A 25211-nucleotide genomic window follows, 5' to 3' on the forward strand; every position below is an offset into this window, starting at 1 on the left:
CTCATGTACACAGATCAATGGTGCACTGGGTACAGATACTGTGAAATCTATAGTCAACAAGCAGTATAATTCACCAGTTGGAATGTATAGTGAAGAAACCATAGCTGAGACACTCTCAGCTCAGGCTGAGGTTCTTGCAGGTGGAGTCCTTGGGTGAGTTATAAAGATATCAAATTTAAATTTTGTAGTGATTCCTTCTTTATCGAAATATTCCTACATTTGGCAGCATTTTATAACAAGTTGTATTATTTAATTAGAATGCTTTGTAATTAACTTATCCATTTTTAACTTTCAATAGAGTCAATTTCAAGAAGAATGAGAAGAACTATAATGCAGAAAAAAGTGAGGTATTTAAAATGGTCCAGGAAATTGACAAGGAACCAAGGGAGCCAGAACCAGGTATGGTGTGGATAGTCACACTTATTTTTCAGTGACATGTAAAAATGCCTACACAAATCAGATAGGTTGTCACACATGCAAGGATCTTTTTTAAAGGCAGACATCTCATTGTTAGAACAGAGTAACAAACTAAACAAAAATACCATCATAGTACAACTTCTGTCTTACTTCAGTTGTTGTATGCTGGTAACTCAGTCATGTTACTATTCCATTTTGCTCTGTCTTTTTCATAAAAGAGTTTCTGCCTTCTTTCATGCATTTGAAGTCATGGGTTATGTATTTTTTTTTTTTTTTTTTTTTTTTTTTTTTGACTCAGTAGTCAATTACGAGTTAGTTAATCGCTGTCAGTTTATGTTTTTCAAAAATCCAAGTACACTTGAAAAATAAAGTATTTATTTCTGTTTAGCTATAGAAGAGTAAATTTTTATTTTTAAAGCTTTTTCTTGTTCTTTTCATGTAACCATAAGATGCAAATTAGCTTTCTTGAAGTCACTTATACCAAGAAAGAGTTTATTGACCTTGGAAGCATCACAATATACAGGGTGAGTCAGAAGGAAAGGTACATGCTTCGAGATATGATAGTATTAGTGATTCTGAACAAAAAGCTTTTTATGGACATATGCCCTATTGCGAATGGTTTCAGACATAGATCATGTTTAATATCACTTTTATATGTTTTTCTTTAATAACCCGAAAACCGCACACTCCAACGAATAATGTGTCTCAGTACACAATTAAAATAAATTAAATTTGCAACAAAAAAGGCCCTATTTATTTTTTGTCTAGGACTAACAGTTTGCACAACGAGATTGCGAGAATATTGGAAGCCTCGTGCAACAAGCGTGTTGCTGTAACTTAAGTAGTTTTTGTAGGCCAGTTTGAGGTAGTTTTCCGACTAGCGTCCTGTATCAAAATGTTCGTCTCAGCTTCCTCTATACTACTGTGGTACATCGTAAACAATGACAATGAATAATACAGAAAATAAATAGAAATGTACATTAAAAGTGTTCTATCTCGGAAAGCGTTCAGAATAGTGCATATGTCCACATCAAGTTTTTTATTCAGAATCACTAATGCTGCCAAGTGTCAAAACACTTACCTTTCCTCCTGACTCTCCCTGTATACAGGGTGGTCCATTGATTGTGACCGGGCCAAATATCTCACGAAATAAGCGTCAAACGAAAAAACTACAAAGAACGAAACTTGTCTAGCTTGAAGGGGGAAACCAGATGGCGCTATGGTTGGCCCACTAGATGGCACTGCCATAGGTCAAACGAATATCAACTGTGTTTTTTTTTTTTAAATAGGAACCCCCATTTTTTATTACATATTCGTGCAGTATGTAAAGAAATATGAATGTTTTGGTTGGACCACTTTTTTTGCTTTGTGATAGATGGCGCTGTAATAGTCACAAACATATGGCTCACAATTTTAGATGAACTGTTGGTAACAGGTAGGTTTTTTAAATTAAAATACAGAATGTAGGTACGTTTGAACATTTTATTTCGGTTGTTCCAATGTGATACATGTACCTTTGTGAACTTATCATTCCTGAGAATGCATGCTGTTACAGCATGATTACCTGTAAATACCACATCAATGCAATAAATGCTCAAAATGATGTCCATCAAGCTCAATGCATTCGGCAATACGTGTAATGACATTTCTCTCAACAGTGAGCAGTTCGCCTTCCGTTATGTTCGCACATGCATTGACAATGTTTTAGTGGTTAATGAAAAAGAAAAAGAGAAGAAAAGAAAAGAAAAGGTTGGGTTAAAAATGTGGGAAGAAATGGTGAATAAAAAGGGGGGTTTTAAAATCGTAAATGACTGTGAAAAAGGGAAAGAATGAAAAGCAAATCGGACATCGTATTACAGAAAAGCTATCGGACTTCATGATTCGGAAAAGCTATTGTTGGGGTGGTCCTTGTGGAGTTTTTGAGCAAAAGTTAAACCAATTTCCACTACAAAAATTATTGAAAAAGAACAGAGAATAACAAAATGTAACTGACAGGGGGAAACTGCGTAGATAAGAGTTCATCCTTTACCAGGTTAACATGTCTTCTTTCGTGCGGCGTCCAGGCCTTCAAAAATCTCCTTCATTTCTGCGTGAAAAGTCTGCTCTGAAATCTTGCAATAAGTCTCATTGCCCAGGAATTTCTAATGTATCCAAAACCGTCTTGATATTAAATGCAATTTATTTTAGTTGCTTCTCTCCATCCTCCGAATTTCATAACAACTTCCACAATGTCTACACATTAATAAGTTTTTTTTTGTCTTAATCAGATCACGTCTGCATTAAGCTTCCCCTCTCGAGAGACAATAAAGAAACGGATAGAAAAACAAAAAAGAGTTACAATTTTAGTATTTTCTCTGCCGTCGAGCGCTCATACCGCTGCAACGGTATAATTTTTAACTGAGGGAACGAGTGTAGCGCGGCGAAATTCAAAGTCCCGCTACAATGTGCTAACGCATGTTGTCAGGCATTGTCAGTGGATCATAGCAAACATCCTTCAACTTTCCCCACAGAAAGAAATCCGGGGACATCAGATCCGGTGAACATGCGGTCCATGGTATGGTGCTTCGATGACCAATCCACCTGTCTTGAAATATGCTATTGAATACTGCTTCAACCGCACATGAGCTATGTGCGGGACATCTATCATGTTGGAAGTACATCGCCATTCTGTCATGCAGTGAAACATCTTGTAGTAACATTGGTAGAACATTACGTAGGAAATCAGCATACATTGCATCATTTACATTGCCATCGATACAATGGGGGCCAATTATTCTTCCTCCCATAACGCTGCACCATACATTAACCCGCCGAGGTCACTGATGTTCCACTTGTCGCAGCCATCGTGGATTTTCTGTTGTCCAATAGTGCATATTATGCCGGTTTACGTTACCACTGTTGGTGAATGACGCTTCGTCACTAAATAGAATGCATGCAAAAAATCTGTCATCATCCCGTAATTTCTCTTGTGCCCAGTGGCAGAACTGTACACAACATTCAAAGTCGTCACCATGCAATTCCTGGTGCATAGAAATATGGTACGGGTGCAATCGATGTTGATGTAGCATTCTCAACACCGATGTTTTTGAGATTCCCGAATCTCACACAATTTGTCGGCTAATGATGTGCGGATTAGCTGTGACAGCAGCTAAAACACCTACTTGGGCATCATCATTTGTTGCAGGTCGTGGTTGACGTTTCACATGTGGCTGAACACTTCCTGTTTCCTTAAATAACATAAGTATCTGGCGAACGGTCTGGACACTTGGATGTCGTCTTCCAGGATACCGAGCAGCATACATAACACACGCCTGTTGTGCATTTTGATCACAGTATCCATACATCAACACAATATCGACCTTTTCCGCAATTGGTAAACAGTCCATTTTAACACAGGTAATGTATCACGAAGCAAATTCTGTCCTCACTGGCAGAATGTTACGTGATACCACGTACTTAATCGTTTGTGACTATTACAGCACCATCTATCACAAAGCGAAAAAAGTGGTACAACTAAAACATTCATATTTCTTTAGGTACTATGTGAATATGTAATAAAAATGGGTGTTCCTATTTTTAAAAAAAGCAGATGATATCCGTTTGACCTATCGCAGCGCCATCTAGTGGGCCAACCATACCACCATCTGGTTTCTCCCTTCAAGCTAGACGAGTTTTGTTCTTTGTAGTTTTTTTTTTGTTTGATGCTTATTTTGTGAGATATTTGGCCCGGTCGCTATCAATGGACCACCTTGTATGTTATAAAGTTGTGGGATAATATTTTTTCAAATGTAAAAACTTATTACATTCCTTAATGCATCAACAAAAGTAATGAATTTTTGAAAATATGACAAACCTTAATAGATGAAAAATCTACTCACCAAGGGGTGGCAGGAGAAAACACATATAAAAACTGTGGAAATTTTCAAGCTTTCAGAACCACTGTCTCCTTCTACTGGCAAAAAGGTTGAAGGAGAAGGAATAAGGATAAAGGAAAAGGATTGACAAGGTTTAGAAAATGGGGAGAATTATGGAAAAGTTGCCCACAATACCAGGTCAGGGAAGACATGCCAGACAGTAAGTCTTCTCTGACCCATGGTTCTGGAAAACTTTTTTGTAACTCTCCCCATTTCCTAAATCTCGCCAGTCCTTTTCCTTCATCCCTCTCCTTCCTCTTCAGTCCCTCTGCCAGAAGAAGGAGCAACTGGCTCCAAAAGCTTCCACATTGCCTAAACTTTTACGTGTTTCCTCCTGCTGCCACTTGGTGAATAGATTTTTTATCTTATCAATTATATTTTGTTATTTGATTTGTTTGAAATTCATATTACATTGTGATAATTTGGTTGAGTAGAATGCCAAACAATATGAATTTCATCAGTATTTGTTTACTTTAAAAAAAATTAAACTAGTGTATTTATTGTGAAGCAGTAATTACAAATACAGCAGATTTTTTAAACATTGTATCTAAAGTTAAATGTCAACTGCTCTGCACAGCTGATCCTGGAAGTGCTCCTGATTATAAGAAACCCCCTCCTGTTGTGTGTATACAAACATACAAATTTTTCATGGTTGACAGTAAACAAAAGGCAATTTTTTTGATCCATTGGGTTTTGATTTTTGATGTCTTCAATATTTTTTCCTGCTAATTGCTAATTACTTTTGCCATTTTTGATCAACTCTGAAATCCCCAAGCAGATGATGTCAGTTTTATTTTTGAGTTTTTGCTTAAAAAGCTTTTTATCTGCCTGGAAAGGCAGGTGCAATGACACCAGTTATTGTGAGAAAAAAGATAAAATACTTTTCAAATAAAATAGTGGACTACTTTATCAAGTGATGGCCCTATGGCCCATATACGATACCATCAACCTCAAGAAATTAATGAGAATACTTTTTTCTTCAATTTTTGGTACTAATTTTTACTTTAACTGTAAAACACAGTCAGAACAAAATAAGACGTACTATGAGCCCGCCATATGTAGTTCTTCTGCTATTAATCTCCAGTTATACTGCACTCTAATGTACACCTCTGAAATTTTTACTGGTATCTGAGTTCACTGTTGACTGTCCTTATAAAAATAGTATCTACAGTTGCAGCATATTGTATGCTGTTTAACATGTCTTCTGAAACAAAACTATCTGCAGTGTACTGTCAGTTTTAAGACCTTAAATGTATGTCTTTGTATATTGTATTTCCTGATTGTACCACGACTACCACAGATGTGTCAGCGCAATCTGCAACTGGTGTGCCCCCTGTGTCTGGCTTACGACATGTTTCTGCCCCTGAGACCAAGCCTGCACCCTCCACTCCCCACGACGCCCTGCCCCCAGGTCAGAATATCTGTGCCGAGTGTGAACGGCTTATTGTGTAAGTATGTTTCCTCATATTGTAACTTATCATCTTTCTTTCAGCACCTGTAAGTGCCTCACATGCCATTTTGCTTCTAAAATTCTTTTCTCCTCACAAAATTTCAAGTGTGAGAAATAAAAGATAAATGCTTTTTGAGTCGATTAAAACCAATCTGCTGAGTGGACTTTTTTCAGAATTTTAATGAGGAACTGTATTCACTGTGACACCACACTTAGGTTTTTTAGATTTTGTCTTAGTTATTTTCAGCAGTTTATGTAGACAATTAACAATTTCTTTATCTACTACTTGAGAAATATAAGTGGAATTAATAAAAATGCAAAGCAAGGGAAAATGAACCCAAGTTAAAGTTGTGCAAGATAAATTTTTTTTTATTGCTACTCATCTTTTAACATATACGTTGATGAGGCAGTGAAAGGAAAGATCATAACAGCGGCAGAAGTTCTATGGAGAACAAGCAGTAATACCTTGATTACAAACAACACTACTGTTATGGCATAATGCAGATGATTGTTAAATGTAGTGAACAGTATACTTAGCACAAAATTTGGGTTGTCGATTAACAATATTAAGTAAAAAAAATAATTTAATGGAATCAAAATAGAAATCAGTTAGGCGTTAAAATTGGGGAATATGTGGCAGAAGAACTGTAAGAATTCTGGTATCTATAAAGAGTGCTTACTGAAGATGAATAAAGCAAGGAGGACAAAACAGACAAAATGGCACGCATTGAAGGAAGCCTTGTTAGACAAAAGAACTCGAAAGTCCACATGTAAGGACAAATTTTCTATAATAATATGTGTGAAGCTTGACACTGTATGGAAACAAAATATGTACAGTGAAGAAACTGTATAAAAAATGAATTGAAGTTATTCGAAAGATGGTGCCAGAGAGAGAAGAGATTGGAAATACGATAAGCCATTTGTGGCTATATTGTATAACAATTGAAGGAGTGGCAAGAAAAAAAATGTAGGCTACTACAAAGGATGGATTATTTAGTACAGATTGTTAAAAATGGGTAGAGAGAAATGCAAGATAATGTAAAACCCACTGAAAGTATTTCTTTTTATTAAGGAAACCACTTAACATAATCAATGCACCTCATGTACAGAATTAGTAACAAAAAGCTAAAGTGGTAGAAGTTCATTGACATGCCATTTTAAATGAGCATGTGTCCCTTTTACTTTTTTCATAATGCCTACTAAAAGGCATAATAAGGTCTTATATGCAGAAATCAGTAGTGCTTTGAAGCACCTGGTGGACAAAAGCTGTATTAAGTAAAACATCCTACTTTGGGACAAGTGACTGTAAGTGTTGGCCTGTTCACAATCTGTCAATAGTAGCACCATTTAAATTGTTTCCAAGTTAATCTCAAAATTTTTCAGTGAAACAGAATCAGTGCAGCAGTTCGTATTTATTACATTTTCCATCACAATCAAACAATTATGTATGAAATTATGTGGCATTTGGGTCACTTGCATATAAATATAAGGAGCAGAGACTAGCAGCGTTCCAGTATAAGTGGTATATCGACGCCATTAAACAACTAACTTACCACACGTGCGCCCCCAGTGGTTCCGTCAGGGCCTTCGTATTTCTCGCGTGCCAGCCATGCAGTGGGAGGTAGGGCTACATCTCCCCGCCCGCTCACACCCATGGCCCAGCAGCTGCCACCCCCAGGCTCTGTCCCGAGTGCCCCATTTGGTGCCACCAGCGCCACGGCCCCCACCACTACTGCTGGTGCGTCTGAAGGTGTTCCCACCTGTGGTGACTGTGGGAGGCCAATTGTGTAAGTGACTGCCCAACTGTAATACGAGGCTCGCTCCTGTAGAATTCACTAACTGTTTACATTCCTTTTTCTCTTTGTGGTTGGGTGGAAATGGTTCAAAAATGCTATCCACCAACTGAGAATGTCATACATGTAGCTGAAGAGAATGTGAAATTGCATGATTGCTTGTTACCTTGACATCTTCTTGTCTGTTACCTATGAATATCATACAACACTGTGTTAATAGCAAACAAAACTATTAAAATGAACACAGATGGAGGGTTAAACTTGCAAATTTGCTTACTATACTTTACGTTACTTGACTTCACTTCAAGACAGTTGGCTAACACATTTTTTGTCATAGCTAGAACACTTAAAATATATACCAAGTTAGTTTCTTTTAATGATATCTGTGGTGAGCAATAATGTTTCTTATATCTTTGATTGAATCAAAATCTGTGTTTCTCCATGTGCAAAATGAAATATACTACGAAACTGAAATACACTCATTCTAGAGTGTAGGTGTGGAAACAAACTATTCATCATTAATTTTCCAGGTCAATAAAATGAAATTGTGCATGTCAGTAACCAATGTTCTGTTTGTGCCCCTTTTTTCTCACACTAGCAGAACACTATCTTGATGGTAATGACACATTAGCAATGCTGTATTATACATGATTGCAGCCGGCCATGGGAATTCATAGGTGATAACAACATTATTTGCTATACATCCTTTGTCATCTGGAGTGCTGTGTCTGTCTCTGCAACTACTATATTGTCTTTGTGCAATTCCATTCATGTTTTAATTTTTATTTCTGTGTTTGTAGTAGTGTAGAAATGTCCCATGTAGCCTTGAAATGTATTGGTTCATTTTAAAACTGACAAATGTAATTTACATTATGTTGCCTGTCTTGTAATCCATAAACTGCAAAACTGCATTTAAAAAAATTAGACAACAAAGATTAAATAGAGTAAAATTCATGTTAAGTTTTCTGATATAAATATCAGATGATGTTCTTGGAGCCAAGAATTCCTGCTACGTGGCTTAACATAAGAAAGGTATACACAAAGGATTGTGCATCAGTGATTGATTATTGTATGGTGTGGTTGGCTGGGAGACACTGAGGGGTAGATTCAGCCACCACAGTTGTTCTTTCCTTCTTGCACAGTGGTACCTCTCCTTTGTGAAGTTGAGAGTTGTATGTTACATGTATCTGCTGAGTCTAGGTGACTGTAATGATTATGCGTATGGTGTCATATTTGTGGTGTAAGATAATAGAGGAGGGAGAGGGTGGAATCTGACGCCAGCACATAGGCTACTCCTCTTGAATATTGCAAATGGGACGATAGGCATTATGGTCCCCATTTTAATGGATAGGTCACCATCAATAGTGTCACATACTTTTGCTTCATGAGACATTGCGGAGAAGTTTGAGATGTAATACTTTATATTGATGCAAAGTCTAGTAATCTGGAACTTTATACCACCAACTCTCCTCCCCTTCCCAACCAAATAACAGCAGTGAAAATTTCTTCGATCATCAGGATTCAAACCAGCTTACTTCAGAGCTGAGCACCACCACACAGGTATGCTTTAGTAACCTCAGACGCCATTTGTGAGTCAGTAACAAGTATAAAAGAGGAAGAGATAGAGGGCATTTAAAGAAGTACTATTCTGAAGAGAGAATATCGTCTGAAAAACTGCTCTGTTCTTAATGGTTCTGAGGCACAGCTCTTTGAAACATCCATACATTTGGACAGCTGTCTGAAGTAGTTAGAAATTGAGGTAATGGACATGATAGTGTATTAACAGATCATTACTTGTTCAGTGTATTCCAGCTTTCTCTGTACAGCTTGATTAAAAATGAATTACATCATCTGCACAATTTTTTACTAAAATTACATTAAATGAACCAGTTTCTGAAATAAATATACATGATCTGTCTGTATGTATGGTTGCCCAATGGCCATTTATGGGCTTATTACATATCACTTTAGCGTAAATTTAATAAATGTGAAGCTGTTAGTCTTGACATTTCTCAAGTTACTCATGAAACATAACAAAACTTCACAACAAAAGTGAACATCTTTCTCCTCTGTACTGCTGATTCTACTAGATTGTAATTACAGTTTTGTCTGTGGGATGCAAGAAGATCACCAGAAAAGGTGATTTCAATTTAGATTTAAAATGTGCTTTGCTACCTCTCAAACATTTAATGCTACCATAAAATTATCTAAGGGTTTTTCAGCTGTATACAGAACACTATTTTGAACCACTGATAGCTTTAGCAATTAATAAAGAAATATATACAACAGCTTCCTTGTGTTGCAAGTACTTACTAGACCTTGTTGCCAAAGAGAACTCTTCAAAGTAATCTGGCAATGGTTGTGTAGTCATGACAGATGTCATGCTTTGTCAAACAGTTATCTACACTAATTGGAGCAGTGATTTTGTTATCACTAATACTGTGTGGTACAGTAACTGAGTAACAGTGCTGAAGATTGAAAATATAACACAGAGGTGTTGTAACTTGTTGTGACCACGGCCGGAACGGTCACAGGGTGGCTGAGAAAGCACGGCGGGACCAAACGGAGAGTGGCCTGCGAACAAACAAATGAACGGAAAGGACGGACACGAAACAACAATGGACGATGGAGAGAGACCTTACGAGGACAACACGCAAGAAGCAACGGAGTGATAGAGATAACCAAACGAATCCAAGACGTCCACTAGTAATGAAAGCAAAGAACAAGAAATGTGCTTTCTGTTGTCGAGGCAATGTGTCCTGACTCACGCAATGATTAGACTCGCTGGCTGAGTGAGAGTCAGGTGCTTAAATACTCTATTGGGGGCGCTGCTATTGGCCGCTGGAACCGCGTGTTCCACTGTGGTGCCCTCACACTAAATGCAGGCCAGGACGCGTGCGCCACCACAGCTTATGGTGCGATGGTGCAGAGACCTCTAGGGGTCTTCGACGTCCATGATGTCTGGTGGGGATTCAGATTCCGCAGCATGCGGTACCAGAGGTGGCTTTTACTATCTGTTGCTCTCTTCTATTTCATGCCAGTCTCCTCATCTTGGATAGCATCAAAGCAGCTGACAAACCTCCTGTACCTTCTGGCAGATGGATCAGCAATGACAGCCCTTCATGCCCTCATTTCACTGAGTGCTGTGAAGAGATTCAGAATTCAGCAAAAGGACAATGATGCACGCACTGATGATCAGAAGCTGTATTCCATCAAATCTGCTCCCCCTGTCATCAGAATGTTACACCACTGAATGTTACACCACTGAAAAGCTGAGTGATAGAAATATTAGTGTTAATGGCATTGAGAAACAGCTACAATTGCTAAAATTAAACAAGGCTCCATGGTCCAAGGATATTACTATCTGGTTCATGCAGAATTTGGAGCTGACTTCGCTCCTGCTTTTACCAAAATGTGCTGTAGATCCATTGGACAAAAGACTATGCCAAATGAGTGGAAAAAAAGGACAAGTCACATCTGTCTACAAGAAGGGTAAAAGAAGCGATCTATAAAAGTACTGACCAGTCACATTGACCTCCATCTGTTGTAGAATCCTAGAACATTTTCTGAGCTCAGACATAATCAGGTATCTTGTACAAAATGACCTCCTCCTTGCCAAGCACCACAGATTCTGAAAAAAATTGATAATGCCTGACCCAATTTACCCTTTCACATGACATCCTGAAAGCCATGAACTAAGGAAATCAGGTAGAAGTAGTATTTCTTGATTACCAAAAGGCATATGACCCTTTATGCATCAGTGTTTTTTTAGCAACAGTACAGTTATATAGGGTACTAAACAAAAGTTATGACTGGGTTGAAGTGTTATTGACAGAACCATCAACAATAGTAGAAGTAACTTCAAACATGCCAGTGGGAAGTATGTTGGAACCCTTATTGTTCATGTTATATTCTAACAACCTGGAACACAGTATTAACAGTAACCTTGGGCTTTTCACAGTTATCTATAATGAAGTACTATCTGAAAAAAACTGCACAAATATTAAGTCAGGTCTTAATAATATTTGAAAGTGGTATTATGATTGGCAAATTGCTTTAAATGCATGGAAGAGTAAAATCTTGGTCTTATCAAAACAAAGCATAGCATCCTACAACTATAATATCTGTGATCCATACTTAGGTTCTGTCAAATATTGGGGTATAACAATTTATGTGTATTTGAAACAGAATGATCATGTAGGCTCAGTTGTAGGTACAACATGTGGCAGACTTCATTTCATTGGTAGAATGTTGGAACAATGCAGTCAGTCTACAAATGAGATTTCTTACAAATCACTTCTACATCCTATTTTAGAATATTGCTCACCTGTTTGGTACCCACACCAAATAGAATAGGAGATACTGAATGTATAGAAAGAAGACAGCACATATTGTCACAGGCTTATTTGACTCACAGGCAAGCATCATGGAAATGCTGAAAAATCTAAATTGGCAGACTCCTGAAGGATTGACACAAATAATTATTCTGCAAATGCTATTCATAAAATTTCAAGAATCAGTATTAAGTGAAGAATCTAAAGATATTCATCAGCCCCCATGCATCACCCCCATAGAAATCATGAAGACAAAATTAGGCTAATTACAACACCTGTGGAAGCATTAAAGTGGTCGTTCTTCTTGTGCTTCACATGCAGTCAGAACAGGAAGAAACACTAACATACCGTACCATACTAAGCAGTGTCAAGCACTTCACACTAGTTTGCAAAATATGTACATAGATGTAGATATTATTAATAGCTGTCACCACCAGGGTCTGAACTGTTTGTCTGAATTGAATTCTGTACCTCTGAAAATGTTGGGAAGAGAACATACATTTATGAAACGATTTTCCTTTCATAAAAATTCCATATTATTACCTCTTAGTGTGTGCACATTGCTTTCTGAAAGATTCTGTCTGTTGGAGATAACGCACAGAAACAAATGAGAATGAGAAAGTAAGTGCTTCAGCAAATTATGTTTATGAGACAAGTGCTTTGCAATTTAAATGTCCTATTTTTGGGTCCAGCCACTCTCAGAGTCTCACAATACTGCAAGTACCACTTACAATACTGCAGCGTTTCAGGATTGTTTTTCATACCAAGGGTGATCCGTGGGTTATCAAATACCCTGAACAAGTTCAGGGATAAATGCTGAGGAAGGTGGCAATGCCTGACTAGTCTTCTTACCACTTCCACATACTTCACCCAGTCTACATTCAATTCTCCGCCATGCATTTTGAAGGAAAACGTTTGATTCCAAGGTCATAAGTTTAAAAGAGAAGTTTTGTTTTCAATATATGTAGTATTATTACCTCCATTTTTACTTTCAATGAGTGGGACTAATTTTATCTATTACTTCCCAGGAATAATAACACTGCAATTTGAAAAGAAAATGTATTCTTCTCCTTATATATGTGTGTATAACAATCTTAAGTTACAAACTGTCAAAATGAATATTTAGTCCACAATTAGAATACCAGTAATGACAATGTCACTAATAATGACTGAAGTCATTGCAGTTCCCTAAAAATTGTTTTTGTAAGGGTTATGAGACAGGTAACATACTTTTGTGCATGTCTAGAAGTTTTTATCACCCATCTGTGAAATTAAATGCACTTTATTTTATTGTACAGCAACTTCCTTTGAAAGCAAAATATTTTTCATGTCATGGGAGAGCTCCAGTAAATCACTCATAAATTAATTACAATATTTAAAGTTAAGAAGGAGAGAATGCTACCAAGAATTAATTTTTAAAACTCCAAAAGCGTAATTCCTTCAAAGAAAGTTGCATTTGATTGTAATGCCTTTTTGTGTTGACTCTGTAGTGGGTAGAAAACAACTTTTTGTTAAGCCTGTGTTTTGTTTTTAATATTAGCAAGATTGCAGGTAGCTGCAAATATTACGAAGATTTGATATGTTAGAAGAAGTACAACTTCAAATTCCATAACTGATTTTGTTTTTTGATTAGCAACATTTCTTTCTTTTGTTTTGCCACATTTTATTAAATATGAATGTTTTAGATCGTAACAAAAGAAAAACATATTCCCGACAAAGCAATATTTAAGTAATCACCAACTAACTCTGCAAAAACTGTGTGTTAAAATTTTTTTAAAGAAATTTTCCTTTATACAGGAATACATTGTTAATACATGGAATTGACCTACAAGTAAAATTATAATTTAAAATAATGCACAACCTACACTGAAGTGACTAAACTGGCTGCAAATGATAATAGATGTATGGATACAGAGTTTGGATACTTATTGTATGAAAGTCATAGTTTAGTATTACTCCTTTCTTTCTCCAATATAATTTTAGACAAATTGTCCTATAATTATCAATAGAATTTAGAAGCTGAGGTAGCGATAATTTATTATTTAGATTCCATCTCTGTTCACAGTTTATAATGTATATTTGTTTTACAGTGGTAGGCTTCCTATAAAAATGTCCACGTTGTTTTTAATTTTTTTCTTGACAACTTTCCTCAGGCTGGCTGAATAATATCAATTAAAGATACATACTACTAAATAAAGAAGTGATGAAAGTGTCAAGAATTTCTTGTTGTGACAAGTTTCATCTGATGGATTTATTTTTGTTTGTATCTCCTATTTAGAGGTGTCTTTGTGCGCATAAAGGACAAGAATTTGCATGCAGAATGTTTCAAATGTGCAACATGTGGCACATCACTGAAGAATGTTGGCTACTACAACATCAACAACAAACTTTACTGTGATATTCATGCCAAACTGGTGGCACGTCAGAATCCACCAGCACCCAACCTGGAACCTGTTACCATTCCACCGTGAGTACTTTGACCATCTTCCACAAGTGCTTGTTATAAGGTGGTTCAATACTTCTGTATGAAATGTCATATGTAGCTTCTGCATTCCCACATAACTTAAGAAACTGTGAACAGTGTGTCAGCACTTTCACTATGATGTAGAGGTGATGGTATTTGTTTTGAGAGCACCACATTCTTTGACAGATAAGAAGATAGTATTTGACAGCACAAAATAATTTTAAGAAATGGTACGTCATGCTATGTGAATAGCATTTTTACAGTTAACAAAACTTCTCTTTATCAGTATGATGTTTCAGTGAATCTGCTAAAGCAGTGAGTCTTTAAACTGAGGGGGTACTTGCTACAGACCAAATATTCCAGTCTCTCATGAGAAGAGTGGTGGCTGTGTGTTGACTTTGAGAAATCTGTGGTATTCACTTTACAAAACTCAGGCACTGCTCAGTAGTGCACAGATTAACATGTGCTTCTAACTGCAGTAGTGTATTAAACCATCATTCCAAGCTCAAGATCTGATGGTCAGTTCTTTCATAATGACATGTTGCAGCATGGTTCTCAAAAGTTTGATCCTGAGAATCTTTCTACATAAATGATCATTTGCATCGGAGTTTTCCTGATTTACAAAAATGAATACCAGGCAGAAAATATGGTGATTTTGTATGATGAAGAATTCTTGCAGTCATGGGCTGATGAATATATCCAACTGCAAAAGACACACACATTGACGAATGACTGAATTATACACCCTAGTAGAACTAAATTATCATTATTGGCATAGAAATGCCACAGGTGCAATAAGTATCACAGGGCTTCATTAAGCTCTAGCTACAGCTTATCTTCTAAACCAAGTACCAAGTCAAAAGCTGAGCAACAAGAAACCAACTGCCATATATCATTCCCTTTACTGGATGTGTGAAATGAACTCTTTCCTCCCCACTGAAACACTTTCTCACATGATGTCTTGTAGATAACAAAGACAGATAAGCAACTCCTGTACCACAAAAATCAGTTTCATGGCAAGCTCACAGTAAAACTGAAAACAGTATGCCAATATTTTGTTAAGCTAATCTGTATCTTGATATGGTGATGAATAAATTTCCAAGTGTTCTTTCATTAGGATGGGAAAACAAAAGGATTTAGGACTTTACTTTCCCCTCACTGTATGTGTAATCGGAGTGTATACCCTTTCTTTCCCTTGTTCCCAGCCTATATTGTGATGAGAACATTTTATAAAATTCAAAAAGATTGAGAAATAACTACACAAACATTTGTAAAAATTATGACAAGCAAATACTCAGATGATTAAGATTACAGATCTGTACCTAATTTAGGATATACTGAAATTAATCTATTCTGAAACCCCTACATGCTGCAGTAATTGTAGTATGGTATCAAAGAGAGCTTGGATATGTTAACGGGGAAGAGGTTTCCTTGTGATTTGTATGCAAGCCCACAAAACATCAATCATGGTACCTAAAAGATGATAATGAACATGATGAACAAGTATATTCCAGACATATGGGATGAGTAACAAGGCAAGCAAATTCACACGCTGTCTTTCTTTGAGGAAGGATTGTAGGCTCTTCACTTTTTGTTTTTATCATCCTGAAATATGGAATGTCATAGAACATACAACTTGACTCTGAAAGGGATGCACAGCCTATGGGAAATGATTTATATTTCTAGAATTTGTTTGTGAATCACTGAGTTCATTCTAAATTCATTCTTGTTATTAACTACAAATGCCATTAGCAAGTGTGTACATTACCACGTAAGTATAAGAATCCTTAGGCCCCCAGAAAGACTTCTGTTAGATATTTAGTTATCAACTTTCTTGTGATACTATTTCCTGAGGAACAGCCATCATTCACTTGCGTTCAAGATGCTTACAACTAAGAGATCCTTCTTGCTTGTTTAAGTGGTTTATCTTTCAGACAAAGAGACTTGTTTTTATTCTCAGTTATATTTCCAAGTATAATTTATTTGTCCTAAATAACAAACACCATCTTGATCTCCACTTTATGCTAACGACTGCTGGTTTAATTCTGCAATGCAGATCATCTTCAAGTCTCTGTTGAAACAGAGAAAAGTCAATAACAATAAAAAGTTATAAAAAGTGTGATATTGCAAACACTACGCTCAAGGTTGTAAAAATGACAACAAAATATTATGAACCCACACATACCTTATGTTTTGAAGTGCAGTTCATGCACATTGATGTATAAAAACATAAAATACAAGGATGTGGAGGGGAAAAATTTTATAGTCACCTGCCATGTGCATATGTCACAGATGAATGCTTGAAGACAGTGTAAAAGAGATTCCTGTACCATAAAATAAAGTAAAATAATTAATAAAAATTAATAATTAATAGACACAGTAATGTAATACATTTCAGCATGTACAATGTGTTATACAATAAAAGATAAAAAAATAAATGTAATAAACAACCTTCCAATACATTGTACATTTGTATTTCAGCTTAGACTCGAAGATGATCTGCAGCATAGATTGAAACCAGTAGTCAATAATAAAAATTTGTGATCCAGATCATGTTTGTCTATTTACTGTAGTAAAAGACATTCATCTACATCTACATCGTAGTTTGCAAGCCAGCTTATGTTCCTGAGACATGGTGCCTATCACGAAACATGTCCTAAAATTATCATACTTGTGACATTTCAGGGGCAGTCGAATTCCGAGCAGCACCATATCTTCAGCATTGGCCTCAGCTGCTGTCAGGCCATCTCCGTTGTCTGCCCCGGCCCCTGTTGCCCCACCTGTCAGCCGGCCAGTACCATCTGCTGCTCCACTGAGCCCGAGCTCCCCACAGCCTGGTACCCTTGGGCCAATGCCTTTCCATGTGAGTACAGCTCAGTTGCTGGTGCAGGAAGATCAGGACAATTTTGTACAAAAATTGTCAGCAAAACATGCATTAAATACTCAAATAATCAGTGTTAGAAGATGAAAATAGTAAACATTTGAATAAGTTTGAAGTTGTTTTGATAATAAAAATTGTACTGCACAGTGAATTTTCATTTTTAAAAGTTGACAGATTTTCTGTCTTGAACTGATGGTGAAATGATCACATCGAAGCTGTTTTGAATTTGTGGTAAACTGCAAAGAATCAGTGGCATCTAAAAGTAGTTATTAGAATTTGTATTTCTGTTTTATTTATTTATCTTGCAGCAATATATGTCTGTGGTGTGGTTTGAAATCTCTCACACTGCATTATATTTCCTTGTTGTACAAAGCATTTTTCCCTATTCATATGTGTCTCGTGGAAGACGAACACATTTTAACTCAACTTCTCAGTTCTATCAGTTTATTGGTGCTTCTGAATTCTTGTAGTCATTCAGATTTTCACAAGATTCAAATTTAGCTTTGTTTCCTGTGTGCTGGTTGCTGTTATTTTTGTACTGGCACTCTAGGTATATCGTTTTATTTTATATAATTCTATATCATTTTATTTTGTACAATTATCTTTCTGTTATTTTTACATATATATTAGTAATCTTCCACTGACATACTGTTTTTCTTTTGTTGATTTGAAATGGGTGACACTAGTTTTCATTGTTGTCTCAGTGTTGTGGAAACAACTGAAGAGCTACTCAACAGTTCGTGGTGAAAACTGCTGGTTAGTTATCCTTTCTTTGTGAAGCTACTGGCAGATCAGTCAGAACAAGTTTCCTACCTAGCATCTTGCACTAGAAGACCAAATAATTATTCATATTAGTTGAATGTATTATAAAAATAATTTTTACCTCACACCAGTGTAATCTTATCATTCTATTAATCTTCTTTCTTTTTATCTTTGTTGAAATATTCTGCAGCTGCTGAACTACAGCTATGAACTAAATCATACATTCTATTTGTAATCTTTCTTGCTAAAGCTCCAACTTCTACAGCAGGCAATTAATATGAGGTAAATCTGTACATTCTTCCACTCTCTGCTGTGAACTAGGAAACCTTGTTCAATATTAACTGAGCGTATTTATGTCAAACTTTCAAGAAAGATCTTCCTTCCAAATTTAAGTAGTTGTATGCAATCATTTTCTGCAATTTTCTTTGTCACCTTACAGTCTTTGTTATAATTGCCCATGTTTTGATATAATACTGTGCCACAGTGGCTGTGCTGTTTTCTTTTGTGTCTGCTCTGTAATATGTTTAAGAGAATCTGAATTTGCATTTAAATTCACACTCTCAAACACCTACTCAATTATCCCCTAGCCTAGCCTAGCCTAGTACATATTTATAGTCACAGATGCTGCTATAGATACCCTGTTTTAAATCTTTTGTTATATTTGAAGGATTGAATTTTACTATTTTACAATATTTTGGTTTGCTTTTAAAATTAAAAAAAAACTTGTTGTACCAGTTTAAAAGCTTTTACACACAAGAAACCACTCTGTATTTAGCTGACTTACAAATTCGTATTGAAAACTTACGTAAATTTTTAAGACATCTAATTCTGAATGAAATCAGTATCTCTTAAATAATTCACAAAGAGATGATTTGCTACAGGATTTCTGTCACACTTAAAACTCAAATATAAAATATTCTTAGTGCCACTGGAATTAGGTGAAATTCATTTTCATGATGAATTCAAACATAGCACATTTTTTAAAATTTTGTATATTTTATTAATTCTGTGCAGCACAAACTTATGATGTTGAGTATTATTACATTGCAAAGAGGACAGAGATTTATGTATATAATATTTAGTATTTCATGTGTTCTTTTTGTAGCTATTCAACACCCACATATACTAAGAAGCTGCTGTAGTAGTAAGTGAATAGCTTAAATATTAGACAGAGAGAATGAAGAAATGTGTACTTTCATTTTATAGTATGATGCAGTGCACCTCATCTGGGCTCAGCAAAAAAACATTTTGCTAGTAGATATTTCATATAAAATGCTGAAAAAATTGTCTGCCCCTTAATGAGCCAGCTTTGAGGAAACATGGTATAGTTTTTGCTAGGAATCATGTAAAAATTTGGTGGCCATTGTGGAGATGTATTTATTTCTATATGGTCACTCATTTCACTGAATCAGGTACCCATAATAGTCCATGTGTTTGATCTGAAATAGGAGAGAGCTGTGTATTAATTTGCTGTTTCTTTACTTCCTTAATAGCGTAGTAAACTTTCTTGTTATTTTACATGCAACAGCTTACTACACAGTAACCAGTTCATTGCTTAAAGGAGTCTAAAATGACTTGTTCTTTGCTACAACTAAGATACGACAAATAGATGTTTAACATGTCTTTGACCTCTAATAGTTCACCCAAATCTGGTTTTTGCAGGAATTGTAGTTGTAATCCAGGGTATAGTGTGTGTGTATGTGTTTTATAATTAATTCCTTCAAACATAATTTGTGTTGCTGTTTGGATTATTTACTTATCTTTTGTTCATTTTTTGTAGTGCTGTGTGTTTGTAACTGTTTGAAACTGTACTAACTCATAGAATTCATACTTTTGTACATTTGCATTGTTAATTTTTAAAAAATAATAGTAGTTGACTCCATGCTTCTTTCATTTAAGCTTTGATTGAGTAGTGTTTTATGCTGTGATGCTAAAATTTTTGCAGCAAGTGGATCAGCATAGTGTAGCTGACGATAAAAAAGTTTTGGAGAATAACCTGAAGAATGTGACAGAGGCATTTCCAGCTCTCAGTATCGATGCCACTGATGACAAAGGAATCCAACGCCCTACAGATAGTATGAAGGTATCCCAGTTTCTAGGGATCACTGAATCTTATTCCATGCTTCCTCTGCAAGCTGGTGTTGGGAATGGCAGCTTTTCTTGCTCTTTCACATTAATTCAGGGAAATTGTTTATTGGCACCAGTGGTTTTTACTAGTTATGATGCTCTGAAGAGAACATGGATAATTGTTGTTATTTATTTTCCATACATAAACCAACACTTTGGATTTTTTGCTAGGCGTCCCAGTTATATTATAAATAATTGTGATTTTTCTTTAATATGATTAATCCAGTTTCGTTTTAAGAGTAGCCAACTTTAAATGAGAATAAGTCTCTCTCTCTCTCTCTCTCTCTCTCTCTGTCCCCCCTCCTCCTCCTTACATCCATACATCTCCAAGTTCAGAATAATAAATGACTGTATTCACTTGGAGACACGTACATATACTGAGAATGCAGTAATAAAAATGCCCAGAAAATTAGCTGCAATTTTTGATTCCTCTTATCTGATTTATGTACTCCTCTTAATGTAACATAAGAGAAGAATGATAAAGATTGTTGACTTTCTGTCACAACTATGAGAATATGAAAGATATTATGTAGAAAACCAGTTTGCACAACCAGTGGACACATCAAACACTGAGGGGTTCCTTTACTTTTTGGTACTGTAATTCTTTCTCAGCCGCGTGGCAGTTTGGGTGCACATCCTGTACTAATAAAGAAGTCTGAGTGCCTCTAACAGCCCTGTCTTATCTTTAGAGAGAGAAATAATTTCTCCTATTACTAAAACAGTAATGAATATTTTAGGGTCATCACTTTCTATATTTCACCAAATGAGAATTAGACCGCAAATTGTGTTACTGTTTGATGAGCTATTGGTCACTGGTGCCTTTACATTTTCCTGTGATTAAAGGCTTAATGGTACTGGTTGTAACTTTAAATGCTGCTTCTTCTGTATATAATTCTACAGTCAATTGCAGATTACACTGCAACACCAGGATCTTATTATTTGCAGGCTCCAAGACATGGTACTTCGCACGTCACTCCTCCGTCTCCTGTGCAGGTACACTACCCCTCATTATATTAAAATTTTGGAATCTCAGTTTTACTACACACCGTCCTTAGGTCCTGTAATTCCCCAGCACACATAATTCCCCAACACACATAAGATTTATAACATAAAGAAGTATGCAGTTGTTAATTTTGTACAGAATAAGAATTTTAATTTTGTATTGATTCTTGTTTACTGTTTAGATGTTATGACTTTTACAGAAATCAAAATTTCACGATGGAAACAATAAACAACAATAAGGAAAGGCAATAATTCCTCCATAACTGAGCAACGCATAGCACATAAACACATGAAAAACTCAAAGGCCAGTTAGATGTAGATGTAGACATAATTAAAATTGTTTGGAACATTGTTCCAGGGACACAGTGTTCTAATAATATGATAATTTTTTTAGTAAGCACAGTCATGGTTGCATGTAGCTTGTTACATTTTATTTGTGAATGACTGGTTATGATCTGTTACAAAGATCATCATCACATCTATATTCCTGGGTGATAATAGAAATCACTTGCATGGAGCAGGCCTGTCCGTGCTGGCATTTGAGCAGCGTTCTCAACACCAGCACTGATGGGCCTGCTCAACGCCAGGGATTCCTACTATTATCAAGGAATGTAGATCTGTTTATGATCTCTGTAGTGGATCAAAACTGGTCATCCACAAATAAAAAATAACAAGCTATACGAGCTCATGCTGTGTTTACTAAGTAAATTGTAGATGCAGTTATTTGCATGTTCTGTATATCATATTTGTGACAACACACTATGATGTGTAATGTGTTGGTAGGTTTCCAAATAAGATACCTGATGTGTGTGAAAACATGGCTGCATAATGACCTTTTCCATCACTGAATTCTTAAATCTGTAAGAAATCCTACATACAGATATTAGGTACTGGCTTTTGAGCCATTACTTTGAAAGTATGGCATCACACTAGAGAAAGATCTGTAACTGAAAAGCTTGTAAGGTTTGAGCTGATATGTGTGTCCATGCGCCACATAATAATCAACTTTATAAGTGAGTGGTTGCCTTTTCTAATCTTTGTTTATTGTAACTGTAATCATTAATATAACAAACAAATGGACCAGGGAAAAACCTGGAGTGGAAGACATAATTATAACTGCAATGAAAAAATAATAGAAGTGGGTGTGATGTGTTTTGAGGTGCATGGGTAGCAGATAGACCAGGGACATTCTTCACTGGATTTGAAGAGATGTGAGACAGACAGTGACTTAGTGAAAGGGGTTCAATGGCATTACAAACAATGTGGATGCATGTAGCTGAAGACCATAATGAATAGAAAAATCTAGAGAAGGCATTTATCTAGCAGTGGGTGTAAAATGGCTATTAGTGTGGATGAGCCTTAGTATAATGTGTGGTATAGAAGCAGTCATGTCCAGTTGTTTCCAGCATTATTGTATTTTATATTCCATGTATTTCTGTATACTGGGTCAAAAACTCATTATATTATGGTTCAGTGGTGAGCTTTTGACTTGGACTGTGTAACTATATGGTATATAGCCAAATAACACAACTTTACTGAAGCGGGACATGATTATTTATATTAATGCAACAATGGAAGTTTAATCTTCCTTTCTTTCAAAGTAGTAATGATGAAAAGTGAATAAACAGACATCTTCAAAATTCATGAAACTAAGGCAGTAATTAATGCAGTTTATTATAGTATAGTATTGGTAAAAAGTGCTACAGGAAATTTCATTAGTGTTTTGCATCTTGTACATTGAAAAACACTGTACAATAGGCACATATGCTAGAATCAGAAAACCTACTACAAGTGGATAACAGTAAGTTTTGTAAAAAGCATTTATGCTGCTGTTTCTCTCTCTCTCTCTTTCTCTTTCTCAGTCTGTCTTTCTGCTTTGCTTTATAGTTTCATATCATAATTTCTTCAACTAACTTTCATAATTACTTTTGATATTAAGGTGATTAGCTTATGGAGTGTACTGGAAATGGCTAAAATAAAATCATAACCAAAGTACATTAAAAAGATGAAACTGCAATTGCACTGATTGTAAGACATAAATAAATACCTGGATTTAAGTTTGTAGCCTCTGCAACACAGAGGAAAAGAGGATATTTAGAAAAGGTCCCATTGAACTGAGAAGCTAGAAGGAAAACCAACATCATTCAATTTCTATCAAGAGATGAGGAATAAAAATGTAATAAGAGCCTGCATTGTGGTAGACTGTGACATCCAGAAACTACAGCTCATTATCTGCTTACACAAACTAAAAATAAAAAAAATGAAACCAGGAAAGTATAATGATAGGCTAGAACCATGTATTTGTTACTGAGTTCTCACACCTATTAAGCTTGTAGGTAGATACACAATGCAGATCGTATATTTAATACTTAACCTCCACCTCTTACTTCCAGGAATTCATTGCTCTAAAAAACACCTTCAATGAGATATAGAACGAGTATGTTTTTCCAGTAAATGATTCCAGCTCTATTCCTGTGAATTAAGTACTGAGTGTACTGTGTTGTTGCTGTACCATAGGTACTATGCAGTGAGATCCTGTTTTTCATTTCTTTACAAACACTTAATAGTCATACATTTTGATGTGTTTTTTACTTGCCATTTAGTCAATATCATCCCAATCCAAAATGATGAACAGTTGGCAGGTAAAATAGAAACAAGGCATTTTCAGGTGCACATTTTTGTTAATGGAGGTGGTGGTGACAGATGATGTTTTGTGGAAGAGGTACTTGAATAGCTAGACACATTAAATGTGGAGAGATATTACTGTGTCATGATAATTTACAGCAAGGACCATACAGAAAGTAGATTTCCATATGCAGTATTACTTAGCCTCAGAAGAACAATATTACTTTGTGAATTATGTCTTAAGTAAGAAACAAATTGCAGATAACTGAATACAGATTTATTTACTTTGATTGACCTCACAGTGGTCTTTTCAAATATGTTGATGAAATGACATAACAGCTATAGGGTTTGATGACATTGTGATTAATGCTTAATAACTTTCTGAGGGCCATTATGGAGAGGATTAGTTCCATAATAAGAGATTAGTTTCAAGGAGATACATCACAGATGGAAGCTTATTGCTTATGTTTAGCCAGGAGAAAGGTACATTATCATGATTTTAGCTGAGACTGCAGTTTATACATGGACAGTATTGCACTATGAGAGTGATCTTTGCTTTTCCAGCATTATCTCATAAGCTAAGCAGAAGTTCATCTGTTGATAAGATTAACCTTTGTGTATACCACAGTTCCTTTTTATGCTGATCAACTCATCCAAACAGAAAGATTATTCTTATTTTTTCTGTGCAAAACTTTCTGGTCACTGACTTACATTCTCTCTTTTTTAATCAGCATTTCATGTCTAACCTTATTTGCTTTTAATGTTGTTTTTTTTTTTGTAACAAAAGCTATAGGAAATTAAACTTCTTTGTTAGTGATAGACAGTGTGTTGCTCATCTTAATGATATATCATTAAACCTGTTGTAATTTACAGGTGTGAATCAACTAGTTGCATATAAAATTTCAAAACTTACTTTTGTTTAGGTAAATATTTGCAAATTTTCTGTACACTAAACATGAAAAGCTTTATAGGTGTAGTATTGCTATGACACTGAGTGGGGTTCATGTTATATACAACATGTTTAAAAAAAGTGTCAGATATTTTGAGAGGTTGTAGTATGGACTGAAACAAGGAAAAATGTCCAGTAAAGGTTGTCTTCAAAGTGCATACTAGCATACTAGGAGCATTTCTTCATCTTCAACACTGTGAAACAAACATCTTCTGCTGCAAGCTTTTTGATTTCCATGTTTTTAGAAGTAGTATGGTCTACATCAAGAAAGAAACGTATAGAGAGGGATACTTTAAAAGTTTATTTGTGCTAATACATTTGTCCACCATCATGAAGATCACCATCCCTCCCACACTCACAAACAGATTGCTTTCTAATGAACTTATACAGCCACTATGGGTATTGAACAATATTGTATGAGACTCATCCAGAAATTAAGTTACCTATGGTTATTTTTACAGTAAATGTACTGGAAATATAGCTCATACACAAC

The 25211-nt window shown here is 35.8% G+C and overlaps 1 protein-coding gene across 4 annotated transcripts in view; it reads left to right on the forward strand.

Moving 5' to 3' along the window:
- Positions 1–25211, forward strand: part of LOC126203983 (PDZ and LIM domain protein Zasp-like) — a 300443-nt gene that overhangs the window by 219674 nt on the left and 55558 nt on the right. Inside the window, exons 4-9 of one of the 4 annotated variants that reach the window (XM_049938409.1) lie at positions 14–153; positions 299–399; positions 5632–5779; positions 14187–14375; positions 17058–17235; positions 19961–20098. In XM_049938409.1, coding sequence (XP_049794366.1) covers positions 14–153; positions 299–399; positions 5632–5779; positions 14187–14375; positions 17058–17235; positions 19961–20098 — 894 coding nt within the window. Of the gene's footprint in view, positions 1–13; positions 154–298; positions 400–5631; positions 5780–7351; positions 7569–14186; positions 14376–17057; positions 17236–19960; positions 20099–21087; positions 21136–25211 lie in introns of all 4 variants that reach the window. The other 3 variants (XM_049938408.1, XM_049938410.1, XM_049938411.1) reach the window with 3 other exon arrangements.

This window comes from Schistocerca nitens, chromosome 9 (assembly GCF_023898315.1).
Source record: "Schistocerca nitens isolate TAMUIC-IGC-003100 chromosome 9, iqSchNite1.1, whole genome shotgun sequence".
In the NCBI taxonomy this organism is placed as follows: Eukaryota; Metazoa; Arthropoda; class Insecta; order Orthoptera; family Acrididae; genus Schistocerca; species Schistocerca nitens.